A 17,564-nucleotide genomic window follows, 5' to 3' on the forward strand; every position below is an offset into this window, starting at 1 on the left:
ATTGGTAATGTGTCTGCACCCTGAATGCTATGGGGCTCAAGAAATGAGTGTTGGTTATGCGAATGCTTCTTTTGGTGTTGGTCATGTTGCAAATACAACTAATGCACCCCTTTTGGAGTAGCCAATGTATAACAACTTGACTCCCAAAGGGGTAGCAAAAGACTATGATGAGGGTGGACAAGGGATGAAGTTTGAGTCCTTCAATGGTGCACAAGATAGGCTGAAAGCTTTGATTTTTACTCAACAGTTTGATGCAGCCTATTCAGTGGAAAACTTCATCAAATCCTCTGAGATTCGGAAGGCAACCACTTTCTTGAAGAGGAATGCATTATAGTGGTGGTCCACGATCTTAACGCAAGGTAGAGCACCATCAACATGGCTACAATTCAAACAAACATTTGTATCGAATTGATTGACTAGTATATTTGAAGTGGGTATCATGACAGCTTGGAATAAATTAGATGCAAAAGAATGCAAGAACTTGGAGTAATATAATTAGTAGTTTTGGGATGGTTTGCTCCCAGTGTCTTCTTATCGTCCAGTTCCTCTTCATAAGCAAGTGGAAAAGTATGTATGTGGATGTGTAAAGGAATCGTGAATTTTTGCATCAAATCCACCATGTCTAGCATGTCTCAGCTCATAGAGACTGCTGCTACAGTTGATGCATTGCTATATGTGGAAAAGGTTTAGGCTTCCAAGAAAGTAAGAAAGATCCGAATAATAAGTTATCGAAGGTTGAGAAAAGTGACAGATCTGAAAATCGGTCTAAAAAGAGGTCAAAACAGCAAAGAAAGGGCTAGAAATCACTCATATAACGTAGGGAATTAATGGCTGCAAATAAATGATTTATTGGTGAACACGAGGGTCACATGGCTAAGGACTATCCCGATAGGCAGCAAGCTCGAAAATCAAAAAATCAAGGAGATTCCAAGGGTAAGAAGCCCAAAAAATAAGTTGGATTAGTGACAGATGTTGTTAGTGATTAGTGCAATAATAATGTTATTGAGTTATGCAAAGCATGGAGCAAAATCGAAGATCAACATGGCGATTTTCTTTGATAATGGAGCATGAGCCAACTTCATTTCTATAGATACGGCACCTCGTCTAGGCATCAGAGAGAATGAGATGGGACCCATGGAAAAAGTTGGTATGGCATGTAAGGGCCATGCAGAGCCTGTCACACCGTTCATTAAAAAGCTTCATTTGCATATTCAGGGATATATGGACAACAAAGAGTTCTTTATTGCTCCACTTAAGGGATAAGATTGATAATAAAAGTGTTGGAAACATGTCAAAGTTGGAAATGGATTGCATTTCATTTCTGAAAATGTATGTTGATTGCTTTTCTCAATCACTTCCGAGACAGCTACTACCTAACAGGCCAAAAGATCATAGCACAGATCTTATCCTTGGAAGAAGCCCACCTAATAAGCCACCCTACAGGGCCAGCAATCCAATAGAAGGAGATTATGAGCCAAGTGAATGAATTGTTAGAAAAAGGACTGATTCAGCACAACTTTGATTGTTTTGTTCTCAAGTGCTTTCGGTGCAAAAAAAAATATGATTCATCGTCTATGTGCATTGACTATTGTGCTTTGAATAAAATCACGATAAAGCATCGATTTGCAATGCCTCAGATCGATGATGTTATAAATAGATTGCACAGCCTACAAGGCAGCCATATTCAATCGTATAGATTTGAAAAATAAATTTTATCAAATACGTGTTAGACCAAAGGATGTGCTTAAGACAGCTTTCTTGACATGGTTGTATGAGTTTCTTATTATGCCTTTTGGACTTATGAATGTTTGTGTCACTTTTAATCGGATGATGGATCGCATATTCATGCCACATAGGAGTTTTATGGGCTCCTTCTTTGATGACATGATTGTCTATTCAAAGAATGAAGTAGAGCATAGAAAGCATTTGGACATCATGTTCAATGAGCAACGTAAGCATAAGGTGGTCATTAATAACAAGAAAAGTGAATTCTTTTTTCATGGAATCCACCTTTTTGGGGCACATTGTATCGGCTAATGGTATTCGTATGGACCTTGCAACAGTTGAGGCAATATGTTAATGGCCACCTTTGAGGAATGTACATGAGATCTGCAACTTTTTGGATCTATGCTCCTATTACAAAAAGTATATATGTAGTTTTGCTGAAATTGTATCTCCATTGCATGCTTTACAGAAAAAGAATGTACCATTTAAATAGACAATTGTGGAATTTCAACATTTAACGAGTTAAAGGAAAAGATGACTTCACATCCTGTGCTTATATTGCCCGATCTAAGGAAGTTATTTAAGGTTCAATGTGATGCAAGTGGAAACAACATTGGGGCATTTCTAATGCAAGATGGCCAAGTTGTGGCTTATAAGTATCGTCTTCTCCATGGTGTAAAGAGGAATTTGTAAGTCTATGAGAAAGAGCTCTTGGCTATAATTCATGTACTATCTAAATGGGAACACTACTTGTTAGGAAATAATTTCACAATGCAAATAGATTGTGAAACATTGGGATACTTTCTAACACAAACAAAGTTGTCAAAGAAGCATATGAGATGGGCAAACTTTTCTCTATGTTTCATTTTCAAATTGTACATGTTGATGAAAAATAGAATATTTTGGTTGATGCATTGTCATATAAGCCTGAAATTTCAACCGTTAGGTATGGTTTCACACTGAGTTGGATGTCATTAAGGATCACTACGCTCTTAATTATCATTTTGCTAATGTGTATGATCAACTTTGCAATGGCCAGAGGCATGAGCACTTTGTCCTTAGAGATGGTGTTTTGATGATGCATAGAGGACTGTGTATCACAAAGTAGTTGAGGGCTAGGGTGATCACTAAGAGTCATGCTCCTCCTTATGTAGGGCATAAAGGAATTGATGCCACAATCAAATCAGTGGAGCATTTCTTTTATTGGCTAACTTTGAAGGATGATACAAAGCAATTTGTCAAGAAATGCATCATATGTCAAAAGGTGAAGCATGATAGGCAAAACATACTGGATTTATCACTACCCTTGCCTATTCTAGACAAGCCTTGGTAGAGCATTGCTATGGACTTTATCTTAAGGGTTGATCATACGGCACGTTTATTTTTGCAATATATATTTAAGTATCATGGTATGCCAAAGTTGATCATCAATGATTGAGATCCTTAAATGACCAATTTATTTTGGAACGGGTTACTCGAGAATATGGCTACCATGCCGAAATTCTCATCCTCCTTCCATCCACAAACAAATAGTCACTATGAAGGCGAATTCCACAATGTTAGATCTTTTGAAGTACTATGTATCTAACCATAAGACACACTAGAAGCAATATTTTCCATTGGTGGAGTTTGCATACAGCAATGCAGTGCATAGTTCCACTCCAGCAAGGCTTCATTTAAGGTCGTTGAGGGTGGTAAAAAGGTACCACCTATCTTATACACTAAGGATAAGATCTTTGAGGCTAATTGCTATGTGGAAAACTTGGATGCAGCCTATGCAAAGATAGAGTATGCACTTCAAAGATCTTGGGAAAAGTAAAAGAAGACAATTGATCGTCATAGACATGCCTTGCACTTTAATGAGGGCGATTATGTATTGTTGCATTTTGAAAAGGCAAGGCTAAAAACTATAAAAGGTAGAGAAAATTTTTATCCCAAGTTGAGTATGAGATACTATGGGTCCTTCCAAGTATTGGAGAAGATCAACAATGTTCCATATCGGCTGAAATTGCCTCCATATTGACCGAATCCCAATACATAACATCTTTCATGTGGGCTTGTTGAGACCTTTTCATGGAGAAGTCCCAAACGCAAGCTGTCTAATGGTCGCCATGTAGAAGATGATGTCGCCAACTCTGTGGGACTAACGCCAAGATGTAGGGAATCTCTGAAACCCAAAACCTATTGATGGAAGAAGGTACCTGAAATAGAGGATGAAGATGGAGTAGGCAACCACGAACCACAATGTCCACCGAAAGGGATGTGATGCAATGGAAGGGCCGAAGAGAGAACGGAAGGGCGTCTGATAACGAAGGAAGAGTAGTGGAGAATGTCTAAAGTAGGGGTGAAGAATGAATGAAGTATCGGCCGATTTATAGACATAAGCTGTCTAGGGTGGTGCACCATTGAGTCGGTGCCCACTGAAAAAGTGACCTGAATATGGACACCGATCCTTTTTGAACTATCAATGCAAAACCCTAAATGAAGTGTGTAAATTGAAGAAGTGGTTTCTCAACAGTCACTACTCATCATGTGGTCCTTTGCATAGCTTGGCAAAAAGTCTTTGCATTCTTCATTTTCCCTTGCATGGGGTAATTGACATCAAGCTGCCATCTCACCTATTGGTATCCAAGATCCACTGGTTCTACCTAGGTCAAGGCCTTGGATGTTTCTACCATGACTCCAAGGCTATGCCTATGCATAGCATGGAGATGTGGAGAAAGTGGCTTATTTCTCAAGAACAAGTTTTTTCCCACCACCGTGTCTATTATTCTCCCTTATAAATGTCCTTTCAAGCGAAATACTTGGATTACATGGTGAAGAATGTCTCTATCACTTCTCCTAGGGCACCTTTTTCAACCTAAGAGGGGATGTTGAGATACTGTGAAGTTCATTGTATTCCACCACATCCTATTTTGGTTTCCATTTATAATCCCAATAAGGCTTCATTTATATCATCTATTAGTGTCTATGTGCCACCTGAGACAATCGCTAAACAAAGTTTGTATTCATAAAACCCATAATTGTAGAGATCTCTACTTTACTATAATAATAAAGAATGGGGGATCTCTTCCCCTTTTCTTAGGTTCTCTTTTTGTCCATTGAGTTGTGCATTAGGACTTTGAGTCTTACAGCAATGAACATTGAATAATCATGTTCATAATGCAAACATATCATCCAAGGATCCGTGAAATGAATCATGATCAACCACAAAGTACTACCGAAATTATCACAATCTATTGTCTAAAGATATCGTCTCCTCCACCTCCTTCGCCTACTATTAATGGTACTACCACTTCAAGTACAAAAAAAGGAGAGATCATCATCACTCCTCAATGACCAATGGTGGCTTTAAATAGGCCCATATTGTTAGGGGATACATCAGTTCATGTGTGAATCTGTGCATCTCAATGGGCTAGGGCACCAAGCTTTTATCATGTGTATTTTGGCATTTTATTTTGCCTTGTTTGATGTTTATTGGCATTTATTGCAGCCAATCGACCAGCATTTAAAGCTAACCGACCTCTCATTTTCTTGGCATTTATTGTACCTTATATTAGGCACTCCTCCTCCTCAATCAGTAGTATCATATGTCATTCACCTCCTCAAGTTTTCGTGGAGAGAGGGAGCAGGTGTTGGTGCCTTGATAGCCAAATACTCACATTGGATCTACTATCTCATATCTTGGTATATGGATTCTATTCCCCGAGCATCTCTTTGCTTCTAAGTCTTCATGCAATGTTCTTTTCTTTTGCAATGTTTCACTTTTTCTTTGTCTCTTGTGTCCAGCAGTTTTCCACGCTTCCATCACTGCATCTACTTCTAACATGGTATTAGATTTCAGGATCATTGTTCCTGCTGTTGTTTTACACTATTTCAGGTCTGAGTTTTGACTTTTCATCTACCAATTGGACCTGTTTCTAACTGCTGCAACTCATTTCCAACTTGGGCAACCTTCCTCTGCTAATTTTCGACCAATTTTTTCTGCTCTTTTCTCAGTGTTTTGCAGTCTGCCATCTGTGTTTACAGTTTTATGGGGCGGTTTCAGGGCTGGGAACCTGTTATTGACCCTTCCACATAAGCATTTTGGTGTCTGCTGGCTGAGGCGACCTGTTTTTCTGCAAGTCAATTACATTTAAGGCAGCTACTATCTACATTTTGTCATCAGCATCTGTGTTTTGCTCTTTTGGTTCTATGTAGGGCTAGGCGACAGTTATTCGGGCTGGTTTTGGCTGTGTTTGATCCGTTTTTTTCATTTTGTGATACATTGCTCAGCTTTAGAGAGGGTTCATATACATCCCGTTGTCATGTTCTCATCACTACACTTTGGTTACTGTTTATCTTTTCTCTATGTGCTTTCTTTACTACTTTGAACCATGCAATCCTTGTGAATTTATAGAAATGCTTCTCTCCGGCCTCTAAAGACGTTTTTCAGTCTTGCATGGGCATTTTTCACAAGTGGCAGCCTTCCCAAATGGTTTTTCCAACATTTTCCATAATTGAATATTAATTCCATCCTTTAAATACTGAAAATTAATCTAATAATTATTTCGGTGTCTTGAAAAATAATTTGACTAGCCAGTAATTAAATTGGCTAGGTAGCTTCCATTCCCTAGTGTCTCTGCCCCATCTTTCACCATCAGATTGGCATTAGGTACCATTAAACGCCACTTCTCTAGTGTCACCAACTAACACATATGGCCAAATGAATAACCTAGGCCAACAACTGGCACCAGATACCACCAAGTACATGTGCCGTATAACTTATAGCAACTTTTGCCTTTGACATCCCGTGATTTCCTCGGGTCCCGAGCTCGTAAATTTACTCTAACCCCAGTTGCACCTCACATGTGCAACATTTACTTAATCATATGATTAAAAATTAATCCACATGTTAAGTGAGGTTTCAAAACTACATGTCCTCATGACAGGCCCCAAGAGTGTGGAGATAGTGGTAGGAGAGGAGAGAGAGAGAGAGAGAGAGGATGCAAAAGAGAGTATCAAAAGACTGACGAAGAGAGAGTGGAAGTGACGGACTGAAGAATCAACCATAAGGAATGAATGAGAGAGGGGCCTATAAATAGGCACAATCAGTCTAGGGTGGCGCCCACAAATGCAAAAAACGCAAACTGCGGGTGAAGGGTGAAGGGTTTCTCAACACCCCCTCTCAGGCCCAAAAAGAAAAACAAGAGGAGTGAGATAGAGATGCAATGCTACATGCTGAAGAATGCTCATGCAGCAAGTGCCACTTGGACAGTGTCCCTTGTGGGGAAATTGTTTGCTTGCCCAAGCGCCCTAGTACAAAGATGATGAAATCATGCAATGCATAGGAAGAATGTTGGACTTTGTGTGGTGCCGAGAACCATAAGGATATTCCCGTACTCGATCTCAGGAGTACGCTCCACGCTGACCAAGGGACAAAGAAGATCCACCCTGGAAGATGAGAATACCACTTGAAAGGAGACCTTTAAAGATAGTCAAGAGACTGGATAAGCTGTAGAACCCAAAACTCAACCTCAGGAGAGAAGCCGCTAGCTCTGGGACTCCATGCTAGAAGGAATACAAAGGCCTAGCCACCAAGTCGCTGCTAAAGACCCAAGGGTCCCAATCTAGGTAGATCCTCTAGATCCTGGGTATGAGTAGAGGAAATGACTGCTCAAAGGAGAGCCACTCCTGAAAGTGAAAGGTGGTGGTATGTGAAGAACTTCATGGCACATAGGATCCATCTTTGAATCGGAAGGAGCAAAAGTAGGAGCCCCGTCTGAAGCCGAAGAACTGGAAGCCCTCTCTTGAGGGCGGAGTAAGAAAATCCCCCTTTAAAATCCACTCTGAGAGAGAGGGAATCCAACCACTCATGGCTCACAGACTGCGAAGCATCTGATGACGAAGGAACTGCCGATGGTCATGCTGAAGAAGGTATCTGGGGCTCGGAAGAAGTCGAAAAGCACCCAGAAGTGGGCTCTTCAACCTGAGTGCAAGAGGGTGGGAAAGGAGGCTCAAGATGAGCCAAGGGTAGGGAATAGTTGCGGGCTCTCAGAAGAGTGGACTGTGGAGGAGATGTGGGTCGTGGAAGCCACTGTACCTGGAAATGGATGGGAGAAACCTCCGTGCAGTGGGGTGGTCTCCAAGAGAGCTTATTGCCTCATAAGGTCTTAGAGTCTCTGTGTGCTCGAAAGGACTTAGTGCGCATCTGTTGCGGCTTATTGCCTTGAGCATAATACTCCGATAGCCAATGCAGAATGATCTTTGTGGCCCAGAAAGGAAAGATGGCACAAGGAGTGCCTGGTGGAAAACGCATATACTCCGAGGGGATGGGGAGCAAAGGTCAAAGTCGACAGTCAACGATGGGATGACCGTTCGTGCCGCAGAAGTAGCACCCAATAGAAGGGCAATCTATCGGTGGAGACGCCATGATACCGGGGTGGCAAACTAGAAAAGGGAGGGTGGGAGGGAGAAAAAGAATATCTCCCAATGTGCAACCGAAATGATAGAGAAATAAAATGTTGATGCCGAACCCACCACCAGTCTTTGTCTTCTATGATGAGGATCTTTGTGTCTCTCTGAGCACCTCTGGCTCTGATACCATGTCAAAATGACTAAGTGACCAGATAGACAATAGGGTTTGCGACGGAAAACACAATGTATGGCAAACACTGAGAGAGAAAAGTCAAACAAAAGATGATGAAAGATGAATCGTGCTGATGAAGTGAATCTGATATAAGGATACCATAGCACAAAGGAAGCCCTGGAGTGCAAGAACCTGCAAAAGAAGCCTCTGAGTTTGCAAACGCAAGATGAGGAGGTATCGCCTAGAGTAGGGAGACTACCGTCGAAGGATAAGAAGCCTCTGAATCTGCAAACGCAAGGATGAAGAATGGTACCTACGAGTAGAGAGACAGCCGATGAAGCCTCCGTCTACAAACGCAAGCCTAATGAGGTGACACCAACTGCTAGAGTGACATCAAAAGGGTGGGAAGCAAGCAAGAACCAAACGCAAGGTGCAACTGCCTCTGATGACGGTGACGTCAACTGGAGAGAGACGCCAAATGGTTAGGAACCTCTCTAGCAACCAAACGCAAGAAGGTGGAGCCGCCAGATAGGGTGGATGCTAACGCCAAGAGAGTGTAGACTCCAAACGCAAGGTGTAGGAGCACAGAAGATGTCGCCAACAATGGAGGATAGACACCAACTGAAGAGGAGCACACTGCCATCATAAACACAGCCAACTAGAGATAAAGGTTGGCGTCAGGAGTGTGGAGATAGTGGTAGGAGAGGGGAGAGAGAGATGATGGAAGAGAGAAAGTGTCAGAAGACTGACAAAGAGAGAGTGGGAGTGTGACATTAATGTGACATTAAAAGTGATATTTAATGTCACGTTAAGATCATAAATATGGGATGTGACATTAAAAGTGACATTTAATGTGACATTAAGGTAAATCTAGGGGAACATGCACGAGAATGACCGTCCGGGCTCTTGGGCGCCCGAACGGGGTTAAGGGGAGCCTAGAGAGTAAGAGAGTCCAGGAATAGTAGGACTCCAGGAAGTTGACGGCTGGAAAGGAATCCGAGTGAAAGGGGCCAGCACTGATCTAGGCGTGGTTGGGAGGAGAAGAATCACTTGTGCTCAGGATTTTTGTTCATCGTTTTCTCTGTGTGTTTTACGAATCATCTTTCATTGGTATCAGAGCCTATGGTTCAACGATCAGATCCGTCGTCTATCAAAGATCGTCAGTTGTTCATCAGATTGTCAATAATACGTCAGGTCGTCAGTCGCCCGCCAGGTCGTCAACTTTTCGCAAGGTCGCGTGAGTATCAGGCGCCGTGAAAATGCGACGGGCCGTGAAGTAAAAGAAAAGTGAGATGTGCCAGGCGCTGTGAGAACGCGACGGGCCGTGAAGGAAAAGAAAAGTGAGACGTGCCATGTCACATTAATGTGACACGTTACGGGCAGGGAAAAAGACCAGAAAAGACGTGGGGTCGCGAGGACCAGACCAGAAGTGGCATCGCGAGGACCAGGCGTGGGGTCACGAGGAAACGTGACACGACTGCAACAGATGGAGGTGAAATGTGAAACGTGACTTGGTCACGACTACTGTTGACGGGTAACTGCGACTGCTCTTGAGATGGACATGACTGCGACTGTTGTAAGAAGGACAGAAGAATGTCATACACGACTGAAATCAGGAAATTGAATTTCCAGCAACCACAGCCTGCCATTAAAAATCAGGGAAGTACTTTATCTTGTATGCAAATTTCTTATTTTTGCTTTCCAATTCCAGTGTATTAATGGCAGAAAAAGGGAAAGAAAGGGTAATGGAAAGCTCTAGTTCTGGGGACCAACCTATGGTAGATCCCCATGAACCAGAAATACAAGAAGAACAATGGGAAGAATTTTTTGCTACGCGAGAGCAATTCGATGATCTTACTGCTCGTGTGCAAACTCAGGGGGTTCAAATAGAATTTTTAACTCAAACACTTACTGAAATAAAATCTCAATTAACTTTATTGTTGGAAAGAGATAAAAATAAGATAGAAATCTCAGATGTCCCATCTTCATCGAAAGATTTAGATGTGACTATGCGAGATCCTAAGGAACCCCAAACTTACCATAAATTGAGGGATAATCCAGTTCTAAAGGATATGAAACCACCTCAATTTTACGGGGAGGAAAAAGATAGAAATAAAGACACAATCTTTAATTTCCTCCAAAAATGGGAAGATTTACATAAATTAAAAAATACCCCACCACATCTCCAAGCACTGGAGGCTAGTTTAACTTTGGGGCCCAAAGCATATAAGTGGTGGCGAACTTTAAAGGAGGCGAATAAAATACCTGAAACTTGGGCTCAATTTGAATCCGTCTTTTTGAAAGAATTTATTCCTGAAAATGAAATGGAAAGAAATTGGGAAGATTGGGATTATGTCAAGCAAAAGGGAAGACCCCTGCTGACATATTTGGAGGAATATCGTGAGATAATCCTCAAACTGGAAGGAATAGATGAATTCCAAAAAACAAGAGGATTCATTAGGGGACTAGATAAAGCCTGTAAAAAGGAAGTAAAACGGAGTTTACCTAAGACGCTGGAAGAGGCAATTAAATTTGCATTAATTTATGAAGATAGTATGCGTCCAGGTACACTCACTAGTCTCACTGATACGGAGCCCAAGTCTAAGGAATTGGAAACCTCAAAATTTGTGGGCAAATTTAAAAGAAAAATGCCATTGTTTAAGGGTAAAAAACAACCTTTTGAAAAGAAACCATATATGAGGCCAAAGTTAAGTCCTGATGACTTTGATAAGGCCAAAAAAGAAAAGTTATGTTTCAATTGCCTATCCCCTAACCATGCTGCTTGGAATTGCCCTCAAAAGAAAAAGGGGGAAGACAAAGGAAAGGATAAGGACAAGGGCAAGGGAAAAGAAAAACAAATCCATGTAGTGCAGACCTTAGAATTAAAGGGCCATGAAAAGTATAAATCTTTAGAGGTCTTGCACATGGATGTACAACATAAGTGTTATATGTCAACTTCTATGTGGCAGCCTACTTTTGGACCACATGATTTACTTAGAGTACATGGATTGATAGCTCGAAAAAGGGTTAGAGTCATGATTGATGACTCTGCCACACATAATTTTATAAATTATGCACTTGTCAAAAAATTGAAACTTCCCCAATAAAACAGTGAGCATCAATATGTTGTTCGTATGATGCAAGGCCAAGACAATAAAATATGGGATACAATGGTATCCAATTTGGAAATTGAGATTCAAGGATATAAAGATAAGCTTGATTTCCAAATAATGAACATGGAAAGAGCTGATATTGCTCTAGGGAGGGAGTGGCTATGGGGATTGGAACCATCCTTAAAACGTAGCTATCACCATAATACACTGGAATTTGAAAGGGATGGTAAGACTTTTGTCATTCAAGGTGAACATGAAGTATCTGATAATCCTTTGCTGTGTTCTACTGAAGTTCAGAACCTGATAAAGAAGGAAGTTTGTGAGGTATATATGCTATGGTCTCTTCCTGTACAGAATACTTTTATTTTCTGTAATATAAAGCAACAATTTTCTTATGTTTGTGAGTTGAATGTTAATAATGAATTGAATAGTTTGTTAGATGATTTTAAAGATGTGTTTCCTTCTGATTTACCAAGTAGCCTTCCACCAGATAGGGGTGATATAAATCACCCAATTGATATAAATAAGGATACACACCCAATTTCAAAACCACCGTATAGGTTAAGTGAAACACAGCATCAAGAAGTTGAAAGACAAATTAAGGATTACCTGGATAAAGGGTTTATTCAACCCAGTAATTCACCTTGGGCTTCACCAATTTTATTGGTAAAGAAAAAAGATGGTTCTATGCGACTTTGTGTTGATTATAGAGCACTTAATAAAATAACGGTGAAGAATAAATTTCCTATACCCAGAATGGAAGATCTTTTTAATCAATTGCAAGGGGCAAAATTCTTCACAAAGATAGATTTAAGATCAGGCTATCACCAAATAAGAATTAAGGCACAAGATGTTTCCAAGACAGCATTTCGTACTAGATACGGGCATTATGATTTTTTGGTGATGCCTTTTGGCCTCACTAACGCACCAGCTACCTTTATGAAGCTGATGAATAGTGTTTTACGGCCCTATCTAGGACATTTTGTAGTAGTCTTCTTGGATGATATCTTGATCTTTAGTAAATCAAGAGAAAAACATTTGAAACACTTACAATTAGTATTCCAACTGTTAAGAACACATTTCCTTTATGCGAAGAAAACTAAATGTGAATTCTTTGCACAAGAGGTCAAATATCTAGGACATATTATCTCGAAAGAGGGAATCAACATGGATCTAGAAAAAGTAAGGGCAATTATTGAATGGCCACCTCCAAGGAACCTGGAAGAGCTGTAGATCTTCTTAGGTTTATCTGGATTTTATCGTAGATTCATTCGAGATTATGCCAAAATAGCTGTTCCAATGACAGACCAACTTAAAGGGAAAGGGAAAAGTTTTAATTGGGGAACAGACCAAAATGAAAGTTTTCAAAAACTTAAGGTAGCTATTGCTACAGCTCCAATACTATTAATAGTGGATCCCAATAAACCATTTGTGATTGAAGCTGATGCCAGTGATAAGACAATAGGCGCGGTCTTATTACAAGAAGGTCGATCAGTTGCTTTTGAAAGCAAGAAATTAGATCGTGCAAAACAGAACTATTCTGTTTATGAGAGGGAGCTATATGCAATAGTACATGCAATGAAGAAATGGAGGCACTATTTGTATGGTGCCAAACTTTTGATTTTATCGGATCATGAAAGCATTAAGTGGCTTAATGATCAACCAGATTTATACGGGCGTAAAGCCAGATGGGCCGAACTTCTCCAAGAGTTCAACTATGAGATAAGATATAGAAAAGGAAAGTATAATATAGTAGCTGATGCACTCAGCAGAATGCCCATCATTAATGAATTGAGTTTTACTCTGTTCACTTCCAACTTGCTTGAATCTTTAAAAGGGAAATGACAGGTTGATCCGGCATACTCCAACATATGGGAAGCAATAAAAAATGGAGATCCAAATGAAAGTGTTTCTACTGAGGAAGGAATATCTGAGGATGTTCAACAAGGAAATGGAGCATCAGGGGTTGCTCAAACTGGATTCAAGTGGAAGAATTTTACCATTGATAATGGTTATTTACTCTACAAGGGTAGGGTATGTGTCCCGAAAGATACAGAAGTAAGGCGCCAAATACTCTTTGAGTGACATGATACCCCTAGTGCGGGACATCCAGGAGTTAATAAGACTTATAGTCTTATTAAAAGGCAGTTCTATTGGCCTGGAATGAATAAGGACGTCCTTGACTATGTGGTTAAATGTAATAAATGCCAGGTTAATAAAGCTGAAAGATTAAAAATAGGAGGACTTCTCCATCCATTAGAAATTCCTTCGGGAAAATGGGAGAGTATCTCCATGGACTTTATTGTTGCTTTACCTAGAATACAGAGGGGGCACGACTCTGTGTGGGTGATTGTGGATAGGTTAACCAAAATGGCTAGGTTTATTCCAACTTCAACTGATGTTAAAACACCAGAATTGGCTAGATTGTTCGTAGAGAACATATACCGATTGTATGGCCTTCCGGCAAATATAGTTTTTGATCGGGATAGAAAATTTGATAGCCATTTTTGGCGTGAGGTATTTAGGAAATTGGATACTAAACTTAGCATGAGTACGGCGGATCATCTGCAAACAAATGGGCAAACTGAAAGGGTTAACCAAATTCTTGAAGATATGCTTAGGGCATATGTAAGTAAAAGGCAAACTAATTGGGAAGAGTATTTACCGATAGCAGAGTTTGCATATAACAATGCCAAGCACTCTTCCACTGGATATAGTCCATTTATGTTAATGTATGGGTTTCAGCCCAGAGCTCCTTATGCAGTCCTACTGCATAAGGAAAAGGTTCAGGCAGCTAAAGACTTTTTGGAGGATATGAATAGTATGTTAAAATTTGCTCAAGAAAATATTAAAAAAGCTCAAAATCGAACTAGAGCATATGCAGATCCTCACCGAAGAGACATCTCCTTTGAAGAAGGAGAATTGGTCTATCTTAAGGTGCCTGAACAAACTAAAACTATGAAAAAGGGACAATGTCCAAAGCTTTCACCAAGGTATTGTGGTCCTTTCATAATACTTAAAAGGATGGGAGAATTGGCTTACAAGCTCCAACTACCTGCTGGTAGTAAAATACATCCAGTTTTTCATATAAGTAAATTAAGGAAGAAGCTGGGTGATTTGGATAATCTCATCTTAAATGATGCTATTAAGGAGCTATTCTATGACCAATCTAATCCACATGAACCAGAAAAAATATTAAATGTTCGTAATCGACGAACAAGGAATACTATTTATCAAGAATGTTTGGTCAAGTGGAAAGATTGTTCAGAAGAAAGCTCAACCTAGGAGCAAGTAAGTACTTTAAAGAAAAGGTTTCCCCATTTACAGTTAGACCTTCCCAGTATCGTTTTCGAGGATGAAACCAATTCTTAAGGGGAAGGAAATGTGATATTAATGTGACATTAAAAGTGATATTTAATGTCACGTTAAGATCATAAATATGGGATGTGACATTAAAAGTGACATTTAATGTGACATTAAGGTAAATCTAGGGGAACATGCACGAGAATGACCGTCCGGGCTCTTGGGCGCCCGAACGGGGTTAAGGGGAGCCTAGAGAGTAAGAGAGTCCAGGAATAGTAGGACTCCAGGAAGTTGACGGCTGGAAAAGGAATCCGAGTGAAAGGGGCCAGCACTGATCTAGGCGTGGTTGGGAGGAGAAGAATCACTCGTGCTCAGGATTTTTGTTCATCGTTTTCTCTGTGTGTTTTACAAATCATCTTTCAGGGAGTGACAGACTGAAGGTTCAGCCGTAAAGAATGAATGAGAGAGTGGCCTATAAATAGGCACGATCAGTCTAGGGTGGCGCCCCTTTTTGGGGCTGTAAACCCTAAACGCAAAACGCAAAAACGCAAACTGCGGGTGAAGGGTGAAGGGTTTCTCAACAACAACTTGGGGTGAGCCACCATTTGAGGGGCCATGGCATTGACAATAAGAGCAAAAGAAGCTAAGTTCGACCACAACCAAGATAGCCACAAAGACTTCCATATATATTGTTATAAAAAGCAAGGTTTATACAATTTCACCTTATGGAAGTGAATTTTTCTAATTCTTCTCAAATGAGAACTTGTTGATTTTCTACTACCATTTTAATTGTTTATATCTTCAAATGTGACAAAGAGCTTAGAACTATGAAAAACTAAATTGGTCTTTTTCAAAAAATAACCTTTTAAAATATTTATTATGGTCATCTTTTTCACTCTTAAAAGTGCAAACGATAGTGGATCAAGGGATTTCAAACTCATCAACAAATGGTGACTTGAAGAGCATGTGGATAACATGACCATTCCTCTATTGGTCGATCATCCTACTAAAACTTCTTGATGAGTCCTATAAGAAGAGGGTTTCTTTTGCATAACAACCAACTTCTCCCTCTTCTTCTTAAAGAGTGGCCATGATTTATCCAAGCATGTACTATTTTCCCTTTTTGGTATTACTTTTGTGTGAAACAAAATCCATAATTATTTCTTACTTTACAAATTATTTTCCAACTACTTCTAACATCTAACCCTTTGGTGTGGATAATTGACTTTATTTTACCATTATTGTTTAAAGTTTTTTTGACTAAAATCCTTATTGGCCAAGCAAATGGATTTGTTTTGCTAACTAAAACCAACACCTTAACTTATAGACAAATATGCATTAACCCTTTAGCTTCTACATTTCTAAGAAATAAAGCAAATATGATAGGAAAACAAAACGATTTTCACAACTAGATACAATTTAGAAGTAAAACTCATTGTAAATAATACTCAACTAAGTTACCTCTTCATCATCAGGGTGAGCAACAGTTTCATCTAGCTCCCGTGTGTTTTCAATAGTTCGAGGAACTTGCCTAGGAGGAGGCTGCACAAGTATGAAATGTTTTGAATCCTTTCAATAACCAAGTAAATAGTACAAGGGGAGAAAATACACAAATTTCATTCAATCAATGCAATCAAATCTTAAAACTCGCAAAGTTTCAAAGAGAATGGTAAATATTTTATTATTGTGAATGTTTTGAAGAAGGTTGCTATGCTACTATACAGATTACAGTTTCTAGGAAAAAAATCTTTGATTACCATTATATGTTTCAAAGGATATTGTCATAATATGACGCAGATTACACTTCCTAGAAGACAAATAGTCGATTATCCTATTTTGTTTTTGTTTCAAAGGATATTGCCCTAGTATGTTATGGAGGTGTCGTCCCTAGGAGACTCTTATCATCATATGCCTAAATACAAAGAATGTTACCATGGCACTAGGCAGCTGACAGTTCCTGATGATTATCACAAAGACTGTTGCAATGGTATTATGCAGATTTTTGTTCCTAACAGGCAGTGAACACACTCACCACTTCACCTAGTTCCAGAGCCTGCTTCTCTGCAGCATCGCGTGCTTTCTGGCGCTTCTTCTTGAGCTTCTTCTTCTCGTGCTTAAGCTTGGAGAACTGCAGAGAGCGCATGAGCTTGTTTTTGATGAGGGAAGGAAAAACCTTCTTGGAGGGCATCTTCTCGACGCCACCACCATCGCCTCCTTCCTCGCCACGCCTGCTCTTGCCTTCTCGTCTCCTCTTCTTGGGCTTGTCCGTGACGACCATGTCGTCGCCGCCATCCTCTTTTTCTCTGCGTTTCCCCGTTATTGTTCGGGAAGGTTCCGAGTCCTTTGAAAAAGTTTGGCCTCTTGCCATGATGAGGGAGGCAGCACACCTCAAACACATAGGAGGAGAAAGAGAGAACGACAGAGACGGTGCAACACCAGCATCACTGTCTACACTCCAGAAGGAGAAGAAGAGACATGTAGGATACATATGAGTGGCTCCATGGATGTATGTTTTCACACAGCAACGACTAAACCACGAAGAAAGCAAAACCCAAGAATTTCCGTTTTGACTTACTCTACTTACATATAATACTAGGCGCTCCGCGCCTAGACTCGCCCCGGCACAATTTTTGCGGGCGGGGGCGGGGGCGGGTGCTGAACGTATGGCACCCGCCCCCGCATTCTCCTTTTCTTTTTGTGGGGGAGGTGGGGGCCTGCCATGTCGTGATTTTTGCGGGCGGGGGCGGGTGTTGGACGTGTGGCACCCGCCTCCGTGTTCTCCTTTTCTTTTCGTGGGGGAGGTGGGGGGCTGCCACATGGAACCCGTCCCCCACCTCTCCTTAACTAATAGTATA

General features: G+C 40.5%; 1 protein-coding gene across 1 annotated transcript in view; it reads right to left on the reverse strand.

Annotated features, from left to right (window-relative positions):
- The window catches only part of MEE49 (Ribosomal RNA processing Brix domain protein), a 60,514-nt gene extending 43,260 nt beyond the window's left edge, over positions 1-17,254 (reverse strand). Inside the window, exons 1-2 of the mRNA XM_087677947.1 lie at positions 16,742-17,254; positions 16,171-16,251 (exon numbers count right to left, since the gene is read on the reverse strand). Coding sequence (XP_087534073.1) covers positions 16,171-16,251; positions 16,742-17,197 — 537 coding nt within the window. The 5' untranslated portion in view covers positions 17,198-17,254. The remainder of the gene's footprint in view (positions 1-16,170; positions 16,252-16,741) is intronic.
- Between the last annotated feature and the right edge of the window lie 310 nt (positions 17,255-17,564).

The sequence above is a fragment of the Lygodium microphyllum genome, chromosome 5, assembly GCF_053477565.2.
Source record: "Lygodium microphyllum isolate KBCC chromosome 5, Lygodium_microphyllum_v1.1.10, whole genome shotgun sequence".
In the NCBI taxonomy this organism is placed as follows: Eukaryota; Viridiplantae; Streptophyta; class Polypodiopsida; order Schizaeales; family Lygodiaceae; genus Lygodium; species Lygodium microphyllum.